The sequence below is a fragment of the Balaenoptera ricei genome, chromosome X (genome assembly GCF_028023285.1).
Source record: "Balaenoptera ricei isolate mBalRic1 chromosome X, mBalRic1.hap2, whole genome shotgun sequence".
Lineage (NCBI taxonomy): Eukaryota > Metazoa > Chordata > Mammalia > Artiodactyla > Balaenopteridae > Balaenoptera > Balaenoptera ricei.
Window position 1 is genome coordinate 111,133,945 of NC_082660.1, and position 23,332 is coordinate 111,157,276.

The 23,332-nt window shown below is 39.2% G+C and overlaps 1 protein-coding gene across 3 annotated transcripts in view; it reads right to left on the reverse strand.

The window, feature by feature from the left end:
• The window catches only part of TENM1 (teneurin transmembrane protein 1), a 557,972-nt gene that overhangs the window by 139,131 nt on the left and 395,509 nt on the right, over nt 1-23,332 (reverse strand). For all 3 annotated transcript variants that reach the window (XM_059911842.1, XM_059911841.1, XM_059911840.1), the window contains exons 16-17: nt 7,949-8,068; nt 1,138-1,399 (exon numbers count right to left, since the gene is read on the reverse strand). In XM_059911842.1, the coding sequence (XP_059767825.1) occupies nt 1,138-1,399; nt 7,949-8,068 (382 nt within the window). The remainder of the gene's footprint in view (nt 1-1,137; nt 1,400-7,948; nt 8,069-23,332) is intronic.

Genomic DNA, 23,332 nt, shown 5'->3' on the forward strand with positions numbered 1-23,332 from the left:
TGGATAAAGAAGATATGGCACATATATACAATGGAATATTACTCAGCCATAAAAAGAAATGAAATTGAGTTATTTGTAGTGAGGTGGATGGACCTAGAGTCTGTCATACAGAGTGAAGTAAGTCAGAAAGAGAAAAACAAATACAGTATGCTAACACATATATATGGAATCTTAAAAAAAAAAAAAAAAAAAATGGTCATGAAGAACCTGGGGGCAAGACGGGAATAAAGACACAGACCTACTAGAGAATGGCCTTGAGGATACGGGAGGGGGAAGGGTAAGCTGGCACAAACTGAGAGAGTGTCATGGACATATATACACTACCAAACGTAAAATAGATAGCTAGTGGGAAGCAGCCGCACAGCACAGGGAGATCAGCTCGGTGCTTTGTGACCACCTAGAGGGGTGGGATAGGGAGGGTGGGAGGGAGGGAGACACAAGAGGGAAGAGATATGGGGACATATGTATGTGTATAACTGATTCACTTTGTTATAAAGCAGAAACTAACACACCAGTGTAAAGCAATTATACTCCAATAAAGATGTTAAAAAAAAAAAGAAAAGAAAAATCCTCAGGAATCCTAGAATATGAAGTTTCAAAAATGTCTTCCTCTGACTATAAAGCGTGAACACTTAAAAAGCAGTTTTAGACAAAATGCACAGGCTTGACAACTACCTTTACGAAACACAGCTAAACAAGAGGAGCTGTCATGACTTCTAAGAACAATGACAGCGGACGCAAATTAGACAGTGGAAGAAAACTAGATTTCTTAAGGAGCTTTAATTTCAGAACCACAAATGGTCCCACCTCGTTGATTATACTGTTACCACTATTGAGGCAACAAGCTTTGTTCTTTTGAGCACAGTGTTCATCAGGTCAAGGTTTGGGGTCTAATCCTCATGACATGAGCTAGTTCATCTTGCTTTGTTCCATGGCCAGAGATAGCACTTTATAGCCCCGGCCAATCACCTTGCAAATGTGTGCCAGAGAGATTACATCTGAAGGCTTCTCTTGAAAAATGAAGGGCAGCACATTATAGGGCTGGCAGGAGTACCAGGAAAAGGAATCTAGCCATTATGCACTGTTGAGCACCCCATGGATACTATGATTTTATACTTTCAAGGTCAATGTACGCACCTGCAGCTCAGGAACGATAGTTCCCCTCTCTGGACAGGACCCTCCAAATGATGTGAGTGGTGAAGGAAGCACAATAGGGTTTGGGCTGATAAAGTTGGAGATATCACAGGATGGTGGGTCTGATATAACTCTCTGCATGGTCACTTTCTCCACCACAATAAACTGATTCCAAGGCAACCAGAGTGTCCTCTTCTCAGGTAGGAAAGGTGACCGATCAAAGATTAAGACGACAGAGATACCACCGACAGCTACGAGGTCAAAGCTGAGAAGGAAAAACAGAAGATAGCTTCAACCAAATGAACAACTAAAATAAAATTAAAGTTTAAAAAACAGGTAATTTCAGTGCTCTTTCCTTCTTTTGGGACGCAACTATATCCATTTGTATTCTCTATTTTATTCCTTCTATTCCGTCTAACTAAATATTCATTCTATGGAGACTTCTTTTCACTATCCAGTAGACTTCTGAGAAAAAATTCCATATCACCAGTTGATATTCACCTAGGATTTATAAATCAATTTTAATGCTATCTTAAACAAAATCACTGCATGTATTTCTGCAAAGCCAAATCTGACATCACTGCTCCTCCCTGTGCTAGAGAGAACTGAAAGATGGCCATTGAACATTAAGCAACATCTGTAATATGCTGCATTATTCATCCTAAAAAAAATTTCTATAATGTAACTCAATAAAAGTAAGGAGCCAAAAGGTTAAATACCTTGTTCACGGTCACCAACACAGTGTCAGAAACCTGGTGGTGTCTTTGAGATGGCATTTGGAGAGAGATACCAGCTGAGGAAATTCGTTCAGTGAAATCTGCTTGAACAATACCATGCTTGAACCCTCCACATCTGGCTGCCCCCTTTGGCTCCTGATTCTACTTGAACTCTAGATTTAGGATTTCTGGTTCGCTCTAGAATGCCTCTTCGTTTCCTGTTGTAAGGAAGTCTGTAGTGGATCCTGTCCATCTCCACTCACAACTCCTTCCATATCTCTGACTAAACAAGACTACCTCTTCTGTAAGTCCATCTCTTGATGTGGTCTCTGAAATGACTCTTCAGTTGGAGCATAATAGACTCAGATTTCAGTTCATTCTGCACTAGATGGCTCTACCTTCCTGCTCTTTTAAGTACAATGATGTCTTTGAGATAATGTACTTGAAAGCATTCAAAAAGCATAAAATACTATGTGTACAAGATAATGATAAATTATTATCATTATATCTTAAAAATAGATAAAGGGCAATGGATGCTCCTTAATATTCAAGCAACTTAAATCCACAGGAGAGAGATGTAAGCAATCCTGTGTGTTAAAAAAAAAAAGAACTTTCTTAAAACACTTTTCAATGGTAAAATGCTCTGATAGTGAATCAGACTTAATTATGGATATCTCACCACTCCCTTCATATGACATTTATTATATTTATTATAGTATTACCAATTGTGTCCTGTTGCAGAAATCTTTCATGTAAAGATAAGTGGACAGTAACAAAGGATAGCTAATACGGTATTTTTTATTGTTGCTTTTTCAGTCAAGTAGCTGTAATATTAAGGCAGTTTCCAAAAAGAGGATTTGAAGAACTGCATTAGCTTTAGAAAATAATTTAGGTTTGACGTAAAAAGAGAAAACCCCAAACAGCTTATGGTTTAAGACAGAGAGGCTGAATTCATGATAATACAGGAGCAGTTTAAGGCAAGCGTAGTGAGGGAAAGTCCTACATTACTTGTCAAGAGACCTTTTCTCTGGTTCACATTCTACACTGATTCAACTGTGTCCTTGGGCAAGTTTATTTGCTTCACCCAAACCTCAGCTCTTGACTCCTTAAAACTGAACTGCTTACTTATTTGAAAACAAAAACAAATGCAAACACAAAAACAAAATAAAGTACCCAAACAAGAACATATGTACCTGGCAATTATTCTCTACTTCTAGAAAGATTAAGCAGACAGGGCAGGCTTCTTGTTTTGTAGAAAGAATGTGATTTTGGCTTCATACACACCTGGGTTCAAATCTCAGCTTTGCCATGTTAACTTTGTGTCTTTGGGCTAATTATTTAACTCTCATGAACTTCAGTTTCCTCATTAGTAAAATGGGGCTAATATGGCCTATCACTCAGCTACTACCATAAGTGAGTAAATAAGATAAAGACTTAAGAGCCAAGCATATAGTAGTGACTCAACAAATATTAACTTTCTTCTCAAATCAGATCCATTGCCCTATTAAATTTACAGATGTCTTCTCTTGTAGTTCAAATGAACTCTAGGCCAGTTTTTGATTATCTCCATAGCAGATACTGAGTTTTAAGTTCTCCTGGGAACTTCCCCTAAGCGTCCTGTGTTGGGTTAGTTTTATGTGTCAACTTTGTTGGGCTACAGTACCCAGTTATTTAATCAAACACTAATCTAGGTGTTGCTGGGGAGGTATTTTGTAGATCTGGTTAATATCTACAGTTAGCTGAGTTTAAGTAAAGGGGATTACCCTTGATAATGTGGGAGGGCCTCATTCAATTAGTTGAAAGAGCAAAACTGAAGTTTTTCAGAGGAAGAAGGATTTCTGCCTCAAGATTGCAGATGTAGCATCTACTCCTTGCCGAGAGATTCCAGTCTGCTAGCTTACCCTACAGTTTTTGGAGTTGCCAATCCCCACAATCACATAAGTAATTCCTTGAAATCTCTCTTTCTCCCTCTCTCTATATACAGTTAACCCTTGAACAACGTGGGGGTTAGGGTCCCCCCCCAGGCACGTTGAAAATTTGCTTATAACTTTACAGTTGGCCCTCCATGTCCACAGTTCCACAGCCACGGATTCAACAGACTGCGAATCATGTAGTACTGTAATACATATTTATTGAAAAAAATCCACACGTGGACCCATGCAGTTCAAATCCATGTTGTTCAAGGGCCAACTGTATATATATATATTATACATATATATAATATATATATGTATGATATGTATTATACATATTACAATACATATGTACATATTATAATACATATGTATAATATGTATTATACATGTATATGTATAATATACACATATATAATATACATATGTATATACACACATATGCATGTATATGTACATGTATATATGCATACACACACACACACACACACACACACACACACACACACACAGAGGTTCTGTTTCTCTGCAGAACCCTGACTGATTTCTCCTCTTCCCACCTAGCTATTATATATAGTAAACACTGTCTGGGTGACTCATTAATTGCCATGGTGGTGGAAGGTGGATCTGCAGCCAACAACCCATCTAAATTATTGCAATACCCAATAGAATGCTCTCTGGATGATTAATTCCTTTGGGATTTCCCCCACCACAAATGGTCTCCATTGGCACGAGTCAATAAGAACAGGTTACAAAGTCACGTGAGAGTGAGCATAAAACACCCAAGGGAGAGGACATATTTGTTTGGAGACTGTTAATCCGTAATAAGTCAGACCAGTCCTATTCATAGATGGAAGACTATTGTAGCTTATGTAAAATGCTTATTTCTGCCTTATGGTATCCATAAATGAACAAACTCTTATCTTGAGGGGAATCAGAGGAAGCCCTCTCTTCATCTTCCAAAGTCTTCCGAACAAAGCTCTTGAGACCTTTAATGCTCTCAAGAATCTTCTAAGAATGTCAATGCTTCACCTATTTTGCTTATCATTAGCTGAACTATTAATATGAGCATCTGTTACATATCTAAGTTGAAGGTGGTAAATCATAGAAGGTAAGAGTAAGATTACTTGGGTTCAACTTTTGGCTCTACCCTTATTAGCTGTGTTAATTTGGATAAGTTTTCTCATCTGCCAAATGGGGAGGATGATAATAATGATTCCTATCTCATAAAGTTGTTGTGAGGATGAAATAGAATATGTATGAAAATGCAAGGAATACAGTAGATAATCATACATCATCTTTCCTTTAGAATTGCCTTTTTTTTTTTCTTTTCTGCTACTTTGGCCTCTCCCAATCTGCATACCTAATCTCTTCTTACTTTTAGAGGGACCTGTCTTCCACTCCCATCCTTCCTTCTGCTTTTTATACATCACTTTGGTCTCATGACCTAGACTTTTCCTGGTTCCCTAGGGAAAGTTGTCAATTAACTTGTGCAGATGGATGATAATGTGGGTAATTAGTTCTCCAGCCACCATAACATATTTGCATATAACAGGGAGTTTGAAAGAGTCAATAACTTAACCCAAAGCAGTGATACCATTGATAGGAACAACAGGCACAGTGGCAGAGAGGTGGGATTGAGATTTGGGAGACAGAAAGCCAGAACTTTACAGCAGTTTGCATATTACACCCTGTCTACTAGGTATCTAAATGCTAACCTCAACCTTTCTATAATCCTTTTGCCCTCAGGTATACAGATGGTCCCCAAGTTACAATGGTTTGACTTAGGGTTTTTCAACTTTATGATGGTGCAAAAGCGATAAGCATTCAGTAGAAACCATACTTTGAATTTTGATCTTTTCCCGGGCTAGCGATATGCGATAGAAACTCTCTCGTGGTGCTGGGCAGCGCAGCGTGCCACAGCTCTGTCGGCCACGTGATCACGAGGGTAAATAACTGATATGCCTACAACTCTTCTGTACTCACACAACCAGTCTGTTTTTCACTTTCAGTTCTGTATTCAATCAATTATATGAGATATTCAATACTTTATTACAACAGGCTTCGTGTTACATGATATTGCCCAACTGTAGGCTAATGGAAATGTTCTGAGCACATTTAAGGTAGGTTAGACTAGGCTATGATGCTTGGTAGGTTAGGTGTATTAAATGCATTTTCAACTTAAAATATTTTCAACTTACGATGGATTTATCAGGATGTAATCCCATCATAAACTGAGGAAGATCTGTAGTTTCCCTATGATATTCTACTTTTGAAATGTACTTAACTCAATCTGAGGTAGCAACCAGCAGAGACATATAAATGGAAACTCTCATCACACTCACTTTATGTCTAAGAGATGATAGTGGGACTGTCTGGTTGGCATTTGGGGCACATATTTTGAATGCCTACACCCTGTGTGGAGCCTGAGGGAAGAGTTACTGCCAGAGGGGACTCTGGCTAGTGTCTGTCATCTATATAAACCTAGTTCTCACAGGGAGCTCAGTGGGAGGGTCCTGGCATTTTACTTAAGATTAAAAGCACAAAAATAACAACAAAAATTGTCCCCCTTTAATGCTTTCTGTAAACTGGAAACAGAAAATTTATAGACTTTTTAGACATCACATTTCTTTTAGGTTCTTTTGTGAATATCGAATAATTCACTGAAACCTTTGTACACAAGCTAAAAAACCTAAGGCCCATCATTTCTCCATGAGAAGCCAAATGTCCCTGAGGGCATATTCTATTTAAAGAAATAATCCATTTCTCAATTTCTGGCACATGGTTGAACCTGCTGGCAAGGGAGAGGCCAGTTTTCTGTACCAGCTACTGGTGCATGAACTACCAAAATTCCATCATTCAATCTAATTGAGAGAAAAGTCCATTTGAACTAGTAGAGAGCTCTGATTATAGAATATTTGAAAGGAAACAGTTTTTATTGCATATATATATATATATATATATATATATATATATATATATATATACATATATTCAGACTAGATGCTCCCAGAGTAGTTCTGCTGAGCTTGTTATAATGAATAGACGGCTCATTACTAATTAGCAATATAATTTACATACAAATAATTCATATAATTTGCTAAAATCTTAAAAAGTTTTTCTTAAGTAGGTTAAAATTCTTCCTTATTATCTTCTTTAACTATTTTTTGTAAGCCTTTTCTTGAAAGGCAGTTGAAAAAATAAATTCAGCATAGCCCAAGTTGAACAATTAACAATTCTGAAGTGGCTAGGACTAATAATAAGGTCTGATTTTAGGTTCTTGAAATGACATAGTCTCTCACACTGTGATAAAGCTTCAAGGCAACAGGTCTCTTTATATGAGTACTGAAGCGGCTTGTTATGAGTAGGACATTTCAAGGGTAGCCACCTGGAGACTAGGGCACCTCAAAGCCATCATTACAATGTTCCTGAGAATCATAAATAGGTACCTTTAAGCTGGACACATGGGCCTATTGACTCAAATATTCTAAACAAATGTCTACCTAAAGGATGGCAACAAAAATGTTTTTGTGAGCAAATCCTTTTCCAGGAGGAAAAGATTTAACTAGTGGTCTGGCTTTCCAGGTCTCTGAGAACCTGGGGAAGCCCTTAGAGAGCAGCTTGGTGGTTGGTGCTTAAGGTTAAATCACTATGGTTATATAGACACCAAGGGAAATTGGTTAAGCTGGCCATGCTTTTCGACCTGTTATAGCCACTAGTAAAATAGGCAGTCTAGGGAGGACACATTTTTTTTTTCTTTTAATGTCTTAATGTGGTTGAATTGTATACCTTTGGAAGAAAACTTTTGGACAACTTTATCTCTGAAATATTTTGAGGCTATCATGGAAAGAACAGCCTAGGTGTTCAATGCTTTATTACCTGCATCATCTCACTGGATTTTGAATCTGGATTTATAAATGATGAAGCCTTAGGTGAAGGGTAGACAACTTTCCACATGGCCAGGGTTTCAGGAAGACTTGACAGTAATAGTACAGGGTTGGTTAGAAGATAAACTTGGTTTGATTTAGATGGGGAATAGAAGAAATAAATAACACCAATGACTTTTTTAGATACAGCTTGAAGGAAGATGGGCTTATAAACACTGTATCACTTGAGCCCTAGTTTGACTCATGGCTAGAAGTCGGTATTTGGCCCGCACAATGATCAGAAGCAATATTGACATACCTTCCATCTTGCCGGCTGATGGTAAACCCATAATCACTGTGGTGCAAGAAACTAACATTCACCCCTACTAGAGGGGTTCCATCTACAGCCATCACTTGGCCTCGGATCACACAAGCACGCCTGCAACACAAGATCAAAGGCAAATATAAAAGCATGCTGAAACTAGATTCTAGAAGCCAAGTTGGAGAAAGTTTGGAAAACACAGTTCAGTATAACAAAGAAAACAATAATTTCACTAACGAGTAGTAACTTCTAATAACATTTTGGTGATGGTATGAATATCTTTTTTTACCAATAAAAATTGGGATTATACTCGGTATAGTTCTGAATCCTGATATTTTTAAGATGGCAGTATATTATTAACATTGTCCAATGTAATTAGAAATTCCTTAATATATCATTTTCATATTAGACAATATAGCCCTAAAACAGTATTCCTTGTTTAATCCATTCCCTATTTTAGGATATTTAGCTGTTTCTTATTTTTTTCTACATTGAATTTCTTATTATTTCCCTGGGAGATAGTCCTAGTCGTGGAAAGATACTTTTCTCTTATTAAAATTAATTAAAATGAAAATTAGTTAATACATAAATACACTGTAGACATGACTAAAGTCCCTGCTGACCACCTCCCTCCCAGTTCCTGGTCTTCTCCCCAGAGGTAATCAGCAATATCATTTTGTTGAGGGCATTTTCTATGCATTTACATACATAGGTGTGAACACTTTTAAGGCTCTTAATACATATTGCCAAATTGCTTTTTCTGGAAAAATAATTAAAAAAAAAAAAAGCAGACTTAGTTGGGCAAATTTTAACAGTTAAAGTCTGCAAAAAAGACATGGTCCCTGACTATATAGTACCATGTTTCTCTGGCCCGATTGAAATAAAATATTTCAGGAGATTTTCCCTTTAAACAAACGAGTTTCATCTTTACCAAATAAGGGGATTCCATTAGACTAGCCCTTAACAGAGCTGTCTCCCAGGGACATAGTCCACTAAAAGGAGTATACTTTCAGCTCTAGCTTGGCCAACAAGTTGTAACAAAGTTTAGGAGCTTGGCAGTTAAGAAGGCCCAGGGGCAACCCCCAAGCACAGATTTTTCACTTGTCTGTTGTTATTGGGGTTGGGGGGAAGGGGGTCTCACCAGAGTCCAGTCCTAGCCTTGGCAGCCCTGAGCTCTAGAACGTGCGTTTTATAGCTGGAGCTGGTAGGGTTGAAGAGGTTGGGCAGGGTCAATGATTTTTCCTAGGGCATTAATGTCATTTTTTTCACCAAGTGAGATTCAGGGTATCCAGGCAAGCTCAATCTTGGATTAAAAGGGGCCATGTTATTTGGGCAAACATGACTTTCCAAAGTAACCATAATAATTCCACCCTGGCATTATACATTCTTTCAATCAGCAAGTCAAGGCAATGTGTCTAAAGGCTCTTGGCCACAAAGATCGTTCAAGAGAAAAAAAAAACTGTGAAAAAGCAAAAGACAGTTACCAGCCAAAGCTTGTGTTATATGTTATAGCCAATAAACATCACTACTAAATTCTATTGCAATCAGAGGAACTGGGATATGTTATACTGATAGGATTTATCCTGCATCACCTAAAGCCTTCCCCCAACACAAACTATAAGCCATTAAGTATTGCACAAAGCTAAGCTAGTATAATTGTTGCTATTAGTGTCTTTATTGAGCTCTTCAGACCGACATTCCTAGGTCTGACATAAATTAGTGGGTTTCTTCTTTCCAATGAGCTGTCCATCTTATGAATTCTGTAAATAATGGTTCTGAATGGCATGCAAATGGCACACTGGCACTTGCTTTGCCTTGTCTGATTCTTCCAGTTCCTTTTTGGGGAGATTTTGAAATTGTGAGATTTTGAAATCCCATTTGTTCTAATAGAGAAGATATTTGAAAGTCACCGAGTTCTGGATTTTGAACTAATCCTGACAGATCTGGTCCCTGGTTCTAAATCCAATGTAACAAGACATGAAAAGAGAAGGATGTCTCTAGTTTTATACAGTAACATTTTGAAGGTCTTTACAAAGCAAAATTTGACAAACTGGGTATAGATTAAGTAGAAACCAGCTGAGAAAATCTCCTGCAAACTACCTAGGGATAGGAGCCAGAGGGGCTGAGAAGAGACGTGCATTAGAGAGGCCACCTTCATTTGAAGATCAGTTCAACATTGCTTCCTGAGCCCTATGTGCTGATGGCTTTTGGGGGGGGTGTGGTAGGGGGTAATTATGAACTTGCCAAGGCTTTACCAGTTAAGAAGGTGGGCTTTTCAACAATGATGCCTACTTAGGTGGTCGCTGATTGCCTATTGGCAAGACAATTCTACACCCGCTTATTTTATTTGTTCACATTAATCTAGACATTGTGTCTTCCCACAGCTGTACTAGGCTCAATTATTTTTGTTTTTATTTTGTCAAGCCTAGTTGACGTTATTTGCTCATATTTTACGACAGACACAGACCTGTCTCTTCTCTTTGTTGTTCTTTTATTTTCTATACAGCTTATATTTATGAAGCATCCAGGCTGGTGAGTGAAAGTCTCATAAAAGTCATCATTATTCTGTGCACTTCTCTTGTATTCTTCTCTTCCTTCATTCTGTATCTCATTCTGGGTAGACTTGTCTTTTGACTCCTCTGCTCTTTAATATTCCTCATATTTTATGAAGCACACAGATTTGTGTGATAACGACTCATCAAAGTCATCATTATTCAAGACATTGTCTACCTGTTCTTCTTCTCATTCGTTTCACTCATCATTCATAAATAATGCGCAGACTTGTCTTTCAACTCCCCTACTTTTTTTATTCCTCATATTTTATGATCCACACCAACTTACAGCATATGATAAAGCCCCATAAAACTTATTCTTCTACATTTATCAGCATTGAACTCTCTTTGTAATGTATTAGATTTTAAATGTTCTAAGATTCCCTGTATCTTGCTGCATTTGCTTCCATTATTTACACACTCCATGTCATCCATTTTTCACAAGAATAACTCTTAGCTCCTTTCATTCCTGGGTTACTAGTACTTACTATAATCTTTGACCAACATCAGTCATCCTGCATCAGTATAAGTTGTCTAAATTTCGGGACAGTATTATTCTTTTTTAATTGGCAGTAATTTGGATTGGCACTGCATGCAGAAACCTAGGAAACAAATCTTCTCAGGCAAACTCTCCATTTCAAAAAGAATGCTCTCAAGTCTGCTCGCTTCCGCAGGCTACTCCAGCTCCAGATGGCCCTTAGGGAACCTTTAGATATTGTCTTGGCAGATATGGTGTATTGTGCCACTTCGTACAGCACAACTGCCACTTTCTGTGCTCTAGCTTCTAAACTCAATTTTCTTCATAATTGTGGGTGGTAGCCTTGTATCTGCTTTATTTTTCCTGATTTACGCAACCACTAAAATATACTTTCTCCCCCATGTATATAATCTGTTTGTTTACGTTTCCAATATCCAAGGTGGCCTGCATAATTCACCTTTTTCCTAGGTTAGATCCTTGCTGAAGTAGTGAGGCGTCTATGGCTGGGGTCTGTCTTCGGTAATCCCACACTCCTACTTTCCGTGTTTTTTGTCATGCCCAATTGCGGTGCCTCCCTGTTTCCTGTCCAGCTTCTTCAAATCACCCTTTAAGTGAGGCAGCCATACTTGGCCTGTCCTTGGTCTGTCCTGAGGAAACATCTTGAACTCTTAAACTTTTGCCACATGAAAAAGTTCAACGTGAGTCCTAAACCTTTAAGGACCTGTCTTTTCCTGAAACTTTTTCAATTAAATAATATACGGAACTCTTCTGAACCTTTCAAACTAGATTACAGAAGCTACTGTCTGGACTATCATGAGGCTGGCCCTGCACATGTGTAGAGCAGGTATGTGCCCAGTGTGACTGTCTTTTGTGTTGGTTGTGTGTGTGTGTTTGTGTACTCTCAATGGCGGGTACTGCATGCTTTCCATCTTTGCCCGGGGCTCTCCTTCTTTGATCCACAGACTTGGATGGGATATTTTGCTTCCCTGAACCTCTAAAAACAAGGACTTCTCCCTGCTATTGTGGGTTAGAGGAAGATAACTTGAACTTGGATGAACGTGTCCAATGTGACTTTAAAAACATGTATGGAGAAGATCACCCCTCACAAGTGTCTCTTTTCTTGTTCTCTGGATAATACAGGCCAAGCTGTCTACCTGCTGTCACTATGCTAAAGCAGCAACCTCAGAGGAACTGCTTCTCCCTTTAACTAAATGCTGAATCCTCTAGGTGTTTGGAGCTTGGTCTGAAGAACAGGGCATCTTGGGAAATGCAAGTCAGAATACACTTTACCGAGAGCCTTATTTAACTAACAAGCTGCTTGTTAGACAGTTCTGACGCAAAAGGTCTAATTCATTCTGTATTTGCTATTTTCGTGGCATAGTCAAATTATCCCTAGCCTTCAATAAATTCTTGGTTTCATTTTCCTCTTCCCTTTGTTGTCTTTTGTCTTCGGTGTCAAATTTCCAATATTCATTCAACACCGCAGGCAAAAAACATTAACCTCAAGCACAAAAGTTGGTTTGAAAAACAAGGCTGAAAACTAAATTGCTGAAAGAAGATGTAATTTACTGCATGGTATTTCTGATTAAAATCTTTCGTAAGGAAGATGAGGCTCAAGGGCTAGGGAAGTTACAGCTATTTGCTTTTGTTGCTAACAGGAGCATAAGCAACCTTTGAAGGGTAACATTCACAATCAAGGACCTGGCCAGCAGGGGATCTAGCAGCAGGTGGACAGGTTAGGTTGTCTTTTCCACAGGAACAGATGAAATCCTTTCCACAGCTGACAGCTCTGGTCAAGAGATAGCATTGAGAAGGACTGGGCTGAGAGAGGCTATGTGAATCCTCTGCTCAGTGGCGTTGGAATCCTGCCCTGTAAATTCCTCTATGAGTTGTCAGTTGGTTCAAATCTCCAAGGGACAGAAACCTGCTGCATATGAGGTGTGGTTTCATGGTTCTCCTGACATCTTCTCCGCGGGCTTATTATACCGTAACGTTCCACAGCTGCAGATTGTGTCATTAGGGCTAAATCACTGCTGCTTCTGGGCGCGCTACTGGAATGCAAATACCTCTGAGCGGTTGGGACAAAGGGCTTATGATGCCCTCTTATCCACCGTGGCACACGATGAATAAAGGATCTTCTTTTAAGAGTGCAATTTGGGGACTGTAGTATTGGTCCTCAGTCCTTTCTGGTTTATCTTTCTCTCGTATACACCAGTGACTCTCAAACTTGATCATGCACCAGAATCACCTGGAAGGCTTGTTAAAACACAGACTGCTGGGCCTGCCCTCCAGAGTTTCTGATTCACAGGTCTGGAGTGGGGCCTGAGAATTTGCATTTCTTGCAAGTTCCCGAGTGATGTTGATGCTGCTGAAGACAGAACTTTAGGGAAAGCAAAAACAGTATATACTCAGCCAATTAAGGTGTATGAACTCCTGAGGAAGGAGCCAGGAGGCGTAAACCATATGTATAAAGGCAGGCAAGTCACCAACTGGTTCACAATCTCACCATTATGAAATCTGTGAGGCATGAATTTTTAATACTTCCATACAAACCTCTGGAATAGGGTTTGCAAAATTGCAGTTTGGGGAGTCATGTTGAAACTGTCATGACAAAGTGGTGGTTGGACTACAAGATGAACTGGAGGATCCCTTCAAACCCAGAGATTATGAAATGGAAAAATATGTCTTAACCTGATTTATCTGTCCCAAATAAATGTTAATTTCTTCCCCAGCCCTATTATTCTCATTAGTGCTCATATCTGTGCTATCGCACTTGTCATAGCCTGCCTTGGATGAGAGTTATAGGTCTGTCTTTCTTATTAGATAGTCACTCCAGGGTAAGGACGGTATGATTTTCCTCTGTCCTTCCCAGTGCCTGGTGTATACAGCATGTGCTCAAGAAAGCTCCATCGAATTTCAACTCAAATATTTTTATATGGAGTTGTAAAATACTTCCAGCCTATCCCACAGCACTACTTCAAGGGTTTCAGAGACCACTTTGAGGTTCCTGTGTAACAGTTCATTTATTAGAAGCCAGCATTCTGGATTGTGAATTACGACCTTCTCATCATGAGAGTTTTGTCTGATAATTGACTACTTCAGGGAATTAAATAGTGCCCCTGTGATTGGAAAGAATGAATGAACAGTCCTCCTCAAATGCTTAATTTATGAACACTAACCCCATTATTCCTTTATGTACAACCATGTAATTACAACTTGGTATTTCATAACTCAAATACATTTGAGAGTTCTAACATTCAGATATTTTGGGGGTTTCCACACATCACATGCTAGTTTTTTTTTGATGTATGTTATCTAAGCTGGTACAGTACCATGAAAACATTTACTTCTATAGCATAAACCTGTTTTCACGTTCTGAAAATGTGAATGCAGTGAATGTTCATATGCAAACCCAATAAAATCTCATTAGTTTTTAGTTAAATAGAGCAGGCTGATTTAATCCTACTCAGTTGGTCACTAGCCCAAATAAATAATACCTACCAAATGGGTAACATTAAAAGCAGCTGGGAGCATTACCCATCAACATTCTAGGACTTTGGGAAAGGTGGTGCTATTGCAAATGCAGATAGCTTTTTAAGCAGAATTATTTTCCTCATGGCTAGTGATGTTTCAAGTAAAACAAAATGGGGGCACTCACCCTGAGGTAGGGTGCCTATTTTCCCATCTGCCCTGGTAATTGCTTGTCAAAAGTAGGCTTGCTTTGGATGCCTGAAATCCCCGAAGTAATGGGAAAAAGATCAAGTGTTTTGAAGCAATAAGAAAACTGACAACACAGTCACATTTTCAGGACTGCAGAAGTGCCAGTTTGCTTCATTTAGACACATGATTATTTTTGTCCAGAATTTGAATCCTGAAATATTTGCCCTGGAAGGCCATGCAACTCTTGAATAGTCTCAAGTTTTATTTTATTTTTTTGGTTGGTTTGTTTTTGTCCTGTTTTCCACATTACTCAAATGGTTTATCTTTGTAATCAGCCTTATGGGGTTTTGTTAACCTCATTAACCTTTCCTGTCACTTCTCTGTGAATCTGCCCTTCAAATAATGGATAGTCATTAAATACAGGGCAAGTCTGTCTTGTTGGCTATAGCCTGGCCATGGATTACTCTTCCCTCCAGGAGGAAAAAGTGTGGCCTAACTGTCCACGCCAGTTCTAGCTCTGGCTTGTTAATAATCATCGATGTGACTTTTCCTAAGAAATGGGATTACTCTCAGCCTCCTTTGTTCCTTATGGAAAGTGAGAGTGATAGTTCTTCCCTGTCTTATCCCCAGTCACCTCACAAAGATGCTGTAACAGTAAAGTAACCCAGTAAAGTGATTGTCTTTTGAACTGGACCTTTCAAATTATATTCTATTATGTACCCTATATATATATTATATATATAATATATATGTGTGTGTGTGTGTGTGTGTGTGTGTGTGTGTGTGTGTGTTTGTATAAATAAGATATTAAGCACTTACTATGAGCCAGGTACCATGCCAGGCACTTTCCTTATTTTATTTCACTTACCATCAATATAACTCTGAGTAGGTACTACTATTAGCCTGTTTTAAAAAATGAGGAAACACATTCAGAGAGGTTAAAAAAATTGCTCAAGGGGCTTCTCTGGTGGCGCAGTGGTTGAGAATCTGCCTGCCAATGCAGGGCACATGGGTTCGAGCCCTGGTCTGGGAGGATCCCACAGTCCGCGGAGCAACTGGGCCCGTGAGCCACAACTACTGAGCCTGCGCGTCTGGAGCCTGTGCTCCGCAACAAGAGAGGCCGCGATAGTGAGAGGCCCGCTCACCGCGATGAAGAGTGGCCCCCACTTGCCGCAACTAGAGAAAGCCCTCGCACAGAAACGAAGACCCAACACAGCCATAAATAAAAATAAATAAATTAAATATAAACACTGGGTTCAATTAACTGCCCATCCATTAAAAAAAAAAGAAGCTATCTTTGCTCCTTCTGTTCATTGGCCGGCCAAATACTTAAAAAAAAAAAAAAAATTGCTCAAGATAACGCAGCTAGTAAGTGGTAGAAATGGTGGACGTCTTTTGACCTGGACTCTAAATGGCCTAAGCTGTAGATTTTTTTAGTCAAGATGTAAATAATGTGGCTACAGATGAAAAGAAAGTGCTCACCCACAAAGATGGCGCTATCCATAGGATGTCACTACTTTGTAGACATTTACCAGCTGCTGAGCAATTTCTACGTGCAGGGTGTATGGTGGAGATGCACCACAAGATGTCATTCGTTCTTTCTCCCTAGACTTGCATTGACTCTGCCCTCTCCAGGGACAAGATGACAGAACTAGCTAGAGTCACTGCAAGCAAATCGTATGGCTGAGAAGTAGGTATTAAGGATTTGAGCCTTTCGAATTTCAATCCTAATTGAGCAGTAAGTAAGATAGATAAAATATTAGAAGACACCTATTCACACCGAGATAAGCTGTAGACAGCTACTGGTATTACTAATCACCATTATTAAGCACCTCAGAACATCTGAGTTTCAAAATACCACAAATAATCAATTGAGCAGCTTTTGAAAGATTTGTGCTCAGATTTCTTTGCCCAAGAGCATTTGCAAAGAAGTGAAAGTCACACATTCTTTCTTCTTTGGTACCTTTAGGTGTTGACTGCTGATTTCAGGAGCTAGTCAGCACTATAAATCTTGGAACCTTCAGCACTTTGTAAGTTTTTAAATGTCTTGAACATGTTTCCTGAACTTTAGCATTAGACAAAATAGTTGTCTGAAAATCAGGACATCCCATCTTCACACATGTAACACCTTTCACATAAATGAGATCAAAGTGCTTTATTAGCAAGTAGCAACAATCTTACTTCTCACTTGGGACAACTACAGAAGTGATAAGCAAAGGAGGTTGCTTAGGAAAAGCAACATGGGAAGACAGACAGGCTCACAAGAAATCATGGCAGAGCCAAACCACTCTTGGGTCCCTTTTCCAAATGTGGGCAGGTTATGTGCAGTGCCTCACTTTAGAAAGGAAGGTGAGCACAAGATAGATTTGCAGGTGCTGATGCCTTAGAAAGAGCTTCCCCCAGTCCTTAGTTTATTCAATTTATTCAGCAATTGTTGCATTGTGTGTTTATCAACCCCTAGTTGTGTACCTGATATAATGTCTTTCACATTCTTAAGATTAAAAATACACAAAGATTTGCCATTAGTAAGTATACTTGGAGGTCCTTAACTACTAGATTCATGAGAAAGTTAAACACAAAGCATATGAATTCAAATTTGTTCCTCAGCAAAATTATGAATGATTAGGTACAGGCCTTCTGGGGGATACCTGTACATAGACTGTGAATGTTAACTCAATGAATGCTTTAATATTGTAATAGCATTGCATTTCCTTATAAATATTCTAAAATATAAGCTTTCCTTACCTCTTCTTTTTCATAATTCCAAATCAGGATGTGGTTTCTACGTATCTGATTTCTTTTAGGGTCAACACTAATTGATGACAATCTGCTATTTTTTAAAATTCTTTTCATGACTTAAATGGTCGAGGGCTGTTGCTGATTTCTCTTTCTAGAGGCCATTCAGTTTGTCTGAGGTATTCAGTTTTTCTCAATGTATTCCTGAAGGACAGGCACCCCATCCATTTATCAGTAAAACCTGGTACAATAACCAGTATGTAGTAATTCCTTGAGAAAGGTTTGTTCTACCTTTCTGTTTCACACAATGCCACAGAATCTTGATTCAGTGGGCCCTAAAAGTGACAGCCAGGCTCTGGATTGTGTGATAAGCTGCTGCAGAAGGGTCCAGGTGGCAGGAAACATTCTTGCCAAGATCATCTAACATATAGATGAATGCTATGAGCTCTCTGCTCTAGTGTCATCTGCCCAGAAAGGATTTCCCGGACCACTCTGTCTAAAATGGTCACTCTCTGTCCCTAAATTTTCTGTATCTCGTTTGACAGTACTTATGCCTACCTGACATTTACCTTTTTCATTATTGTCAGTTTTCCTCACTAGACTGTATGGGGAAGGCAATTTGTCTGCTGTAGGCCAGAGCCTAGGACAGTGCCATTACACGAACCAAGTAAACACTGCCATGTTCATCAATCTCAAGAGTGAAATGATTAATCTTCCCCGATGTGGATTATCTTGAAAGAAACTGTAGGATCTATCACTACAAATGACACCAAAGTGTGGTTAAATGGGAATTTTTTTCAGTGTGGTAAATGGGAATTTTTTTGGATGATTGTTTTTTCCCCTTGAATTCATCTGTTTAACACAAACATTTCAAATTGTACTAAAATTATTTATAGGCCCAGATGTCAAAGGATGAAACTTCCTGCAAATAGTTAAGCTGCTCACCGTCCAAATAAGCTTTGTATTTTTTCTTGCAAGTCATCCAAGAGTCTCCTGTGAGTATCAATTTTAGCAGCTCCTCAAGCTCACTTGAGTCAATTAGTCCCATCCCTGAGTTTCTGCTGAAAACTTCCAGGTCAGTCTCACTTCTGTAATTGTTTAATGACTTTGTCTCATTTGCTAGAATACCTTGTCTTACATCCATTACGGTTACCTGACTGCTTCATCAAAGCAGTCGAATTTGGGACCCTGAGTTGATGAACCCCAAGCTCCCTGATGTTCCATTATCCACAGAATTTATTGCAATTTGTAATTAATTTAATTCTTTATGTATCTACTTGATGTTTTGACTGCTTCCACCACTAGAATGTAAAGGGAGTTCTGTGAATAAGGGGACTCTGTTTCTTTCGTTTACCTCCACCTGCACAGTTCCTGGCACAGAGTGGGTGACTCAAGAAATATCTGTTGAATAAATGAGTGAACACGCATCCTCATCACTTTATAAAAATGAGTTGATAGGAGGATATCAGATTACATTAGAGACAGCAGAGGACTTTGGTATCTCTTGTAGAGAAATTTAAAGTTCTCAGTTACTCTGGAAATACTAATATTTCAATAAAATGTACATTTAAAAAAACAGTAATTTGTATCTGTCAAGTATGGTTATTCTTAAGTCTTCATCAAATCCGAGATCAACAGCAATGATCATCTTCCTGCAACCTTCGCCTTAACCTCATTCCTGATTTAAGAACTCATTTTGCCATTCACAGGATTTCAAATGGTATACGTTCCCAGATCAATTAAGTGCAGAAAGGCATATTTTATTAAACAAGTTATGATAGTAATCATGGCTGTTGCCAGGTATCATGAATAATCAGGTGCATCAATCAAGATTTCATTATTGAATGGGGTATAGTAAAGGAAGGGAAGGACTTGGGTAGGTAAAGAGTTTGCCAAGAATGCCAGGCTCAAGGCATTTGTGGTACCTCAATTTGTTTTGGGGTGCTTGTCTTTGGTTTTCTCATGAGCTGGAACACCAAAGTGAGCCAGTTCACAGCAGTATTCCTACTGACTTCGTGATATTGCTCCTTATTTTCTAATTTTTTCTTGGTTTCAAATTTTGATTATCTAGCCCACTGAAGGCAGAGAAGATTATTGATGCTTACACAAAGTTATAAATGATGTCAATTATGGACAGGCTCTGGCAGTGGTGGAATGTCTCATAAGTTAAAGAAAAAGAGTAATTACTTTGCTACTGTTATATAATCACTTCATCTTTTATGAATTTGTTCCTGTGCTATTTGGAGAACAGTAATCTTACCTTTAGGCTGCTTCTACATTTGGGAATTGACTTATTTGAGGTCCTAATATCATCTGTGTGTTCTAGGCAACCAGAAAGAGTTTTTCATTAGCAAATATGAGAAGAGCACTTCAATATCACTACAACTAAGCCACTCACTCATTCACGCATTTTCTTACCAATTTTCTGCCAGATGCTGTGTTCGGATCTGGGGATACAGTGGTATGGTAGATTAAGGATGGCCACAAATTCTTTGATACTTCTCTCCGCTAGAGGTAGGATTTATGACCCTCCCTTTGAATCTGGACAAGCTCTGTGACTACCTTGATAAACAGTATATAACACAAGGGACACTGGGACAATTTCTGGACCCAGGCCTTAAGAGACTGGCATCTTGTTGTTTCCTGTCTCTCGGAACGCTCCCTCTTGGAGCCCTGAGCCACCATATTAGAGCTCTGACAAACTCGAGACTGGCTGCCATGCCCATAGGAAACCCAAGAAGAGAGGCTGTAGGTAGAAAGAGGGATTCCTGGCTGCTGTCCAGCTGTTCCAGCCCCCAGCTATTTGAGTTATCCCAGCTGAGAGCCCAAATATCATGGAGAAAAGACAAGTCATCCTGGCCATACCCTGTCTGAATTTCTTTCTTTTTTCCCTGCCCGGGAAAAGAAAAGAAAAGAATTTCTTTTCTTTTTTCTTTTTTCTAACCCACAGAATCATGAAATGTAATCATAATAAATTGTTTTAATCCATTATGTTTTGGAGTAGTTTGCTACACAGTGATAGATCATCAAAACAGGGAGAGAACAAATCAGACTTGATCCTTGTCCTCAAAGAACTTAGATTTTAGCAATGAGGACAGTTCAGAACTTAAATATTGCACATCCCAGTGTGGAGCAAGAAATTGAAATACAGCAACTTCACAGAAAGTTAGCACTAGAAGGAACCTATCATCCTGCTCAACCTCTTCATTTTGTAGCGTGTTAACAGTGCTGTCATGTGCTTAGTGCTGGATTAAGTTTGGTCCCAACTCTAGAACTTTTCAACTAAGGCTAGGGATCCCACCAGGAGCAGGCACAAGAGGCGGCCACAACCACACCCAGCAGCATTGCTGCCAAGTTTTAGATCTTTAAATTGTTCTTAAAACTTACTCTACGTGACCAACAATCGTCAAATGCCTCTCAACATACACGTTTTTCTCATAGAAAGTGGACATTTTGCTTCTACTATGGTGGGACCTGGGGGTTTATCACTCTAAGATGTGAGGCAGAATGTACACCAACTTATTCATGAGGTGTCCACAGGTCCCCCAGTGAACTAAGGGTGGAAATATCCTTCCATTAATGTGGTTTTTAGTTTATGTTCAGTCACTTTTCTTCTCTTTTTAAACCAACACAGCAAAGGTTCAAAAATTAAGTAAAGAGTTAAGATTGGATTTTTAAAGACTCTCAGGGAAACAGATCAGAAAGAAAAAAACGAACACTTGTGGCCTTTCCATGAAAAGCTATAGAAGCTGTGTAGTCCAGAGGTTACGAACTCAAAGGCCAGCAGGGCCAGGCAGGACCTTAAAAGTGAGGGAAGTGAGTCAGGCGCAGGGGAAACAGTGAATGGTGAGCTAGAGAGGCATGTCATAGTCATTCCAGAGGGGTAACTGGCCCTCAGCTCTAGATGGCCTCTACCAGAGATGTCAAACTTTGTCAATTTTCTAGAGAAGGAAGACATTCCAATTTTTATGTTAGATCTCTTCGTTTCTAAATGTTGGGCCAAACAAAATACATCTGTGGGCTGATATTAAGCAATGCCTGATGTAGACACTTGACATGGATTGATGTGGGCATCAGCCTCTCGTGGCTACAAAACAGACAAATGAGTTTGGCCAGACCTTGCTGTCAGCGGTTGCACTAACCCTGGTAGGATTTTGTTTTTTAAATGCACTTCTCCATTAGTGATGATGAGTGAAATGTCTGGCTTTGCAAATTACTGCTGTCGTTTAGTTTAATGTACTCTTGTTTTTACATATTTATAAAAACCTTTTACATTATTAATAGTGATTAAATGCTTAGACACTGAAGATCAATAATGCTTCTGTTCACCTATTTACATTATTAAAAAGTAATAAGTCATACCGGGCACGTAGAATATGTGGTTTACTTTGTAGTCATGTTTGGAGTCGACTGAAAACAAGAAACTCAGGCTACAGGGTAAAATGTATTTAAGGAAAAAATGGTAACTGACTTGGGCTTGCTGGAGACTCTACTGTGGGCAAGTGGCATGTTCCCAGTGACATTACACCATCAGAGGCACAGGAGGTCTACGTTCCATGTGCTCTCACATGCCAGTGCAGCAAACTCAGAACAAGAAAGGCTAGTCTCACTTGGATGCACAAGGATGCACAGTTATTTAACCTTTATCTGTCCTTGCAACAGTTAGTCACCTATATGCCACCATCTTTAGCTCAAAGGCCTCTGATGGTGGCAACACTCAGCAGCAAGTCGTCCGTGCAGGTCACAATTTGCCAGTAGGCAAACGAGCCCCTTGGCAATGCCTTCTTCATCCACCTACTCAGCTATCACTCAGTTATGTGGCAAAGGCCAAAGAGGAGAATGGTTCCCCTGATTATAGTACCTAAGTGTTCTAGATCTGTCTGAGGAGAGCAACCCCACAGTCAGAGATGGATAAGGGTCATAAGTCTTCAGCAGAGCTTTCTAAGTAGCCAAAGTGGCTCAGCACAGTGGTTTAGAGGTCAGGCTCTCAGTATGAATCTGCTTGGTTTCAAATCCTGGCTCTGACACTCACTGGTTGTGACCTTGGGCAAGTGACTCACTTGAAATCTCAGTTCTTGTTTTCTCACCTGAAAAGTGGGGATCATAATGGTGCCTACCATATCGGGTTTTTGTAAGGATTAAATGAGATAACACATGTAAAAACTTGGTAAGAGACCTGACACATAAGAAGTGCTTAATAACAATTTACACGTAGCAAAAGGCCTGTTTTACCAGTTGTTCAAAAGTGTTCTTCTACCAAGAAGCTCATTACCATTGACTCGGAGTTTGTAAATAATGTCACTGAAATGTGTTAAAATGAGCTGGATTTTACAATATCACTTGGTTTCTAAGTTTCTTGTGTTAACCCAGATGTCATTCATCCAGTATAAATGAGATCTGAGTCACTAGGCTCATTTAAGGACAAGTTGAAATGGGGCAGCAGTGGTATAACAGAAAGATTACAAGAGTTGCTACAATACAAACTTGCTGGCTGTGTGATGTTGGGCAAGTTATTTAATCTCTCTGAAGCTCAATTTCCTCATATATAAAATGCACCAAGACAATACCTACTTCACAGGGATACTGTGAGGATAAGATGAAATAATGTATGTTTGAGAGCTGCACAAACTAAAAAGTACTATGGAGATGTAAGAGCTTGTACCTATTATTACTTATACTCTACGTGATCAGAGTTGGATTTATTTTATCCAGAGATAACCCGAATAACACTGCATGCGTTGATTTTTTAAAGGAAATATAGTTACATTGCTTGTCCTCAACTGTTTCCCTTGGAAAAGGCCTGCACCTTTTCTGACAGATTAGACATGTGTGTCAGAGCGGAGACCACTGGATGAAGGAGACCATCGTTCTGAATTCAAATGTGACTTACAGAGCCAAATGATAACTTGGAGCCTTTTACAAAAGAATGAGGAAAACTCAATCAAACCAGGAGGA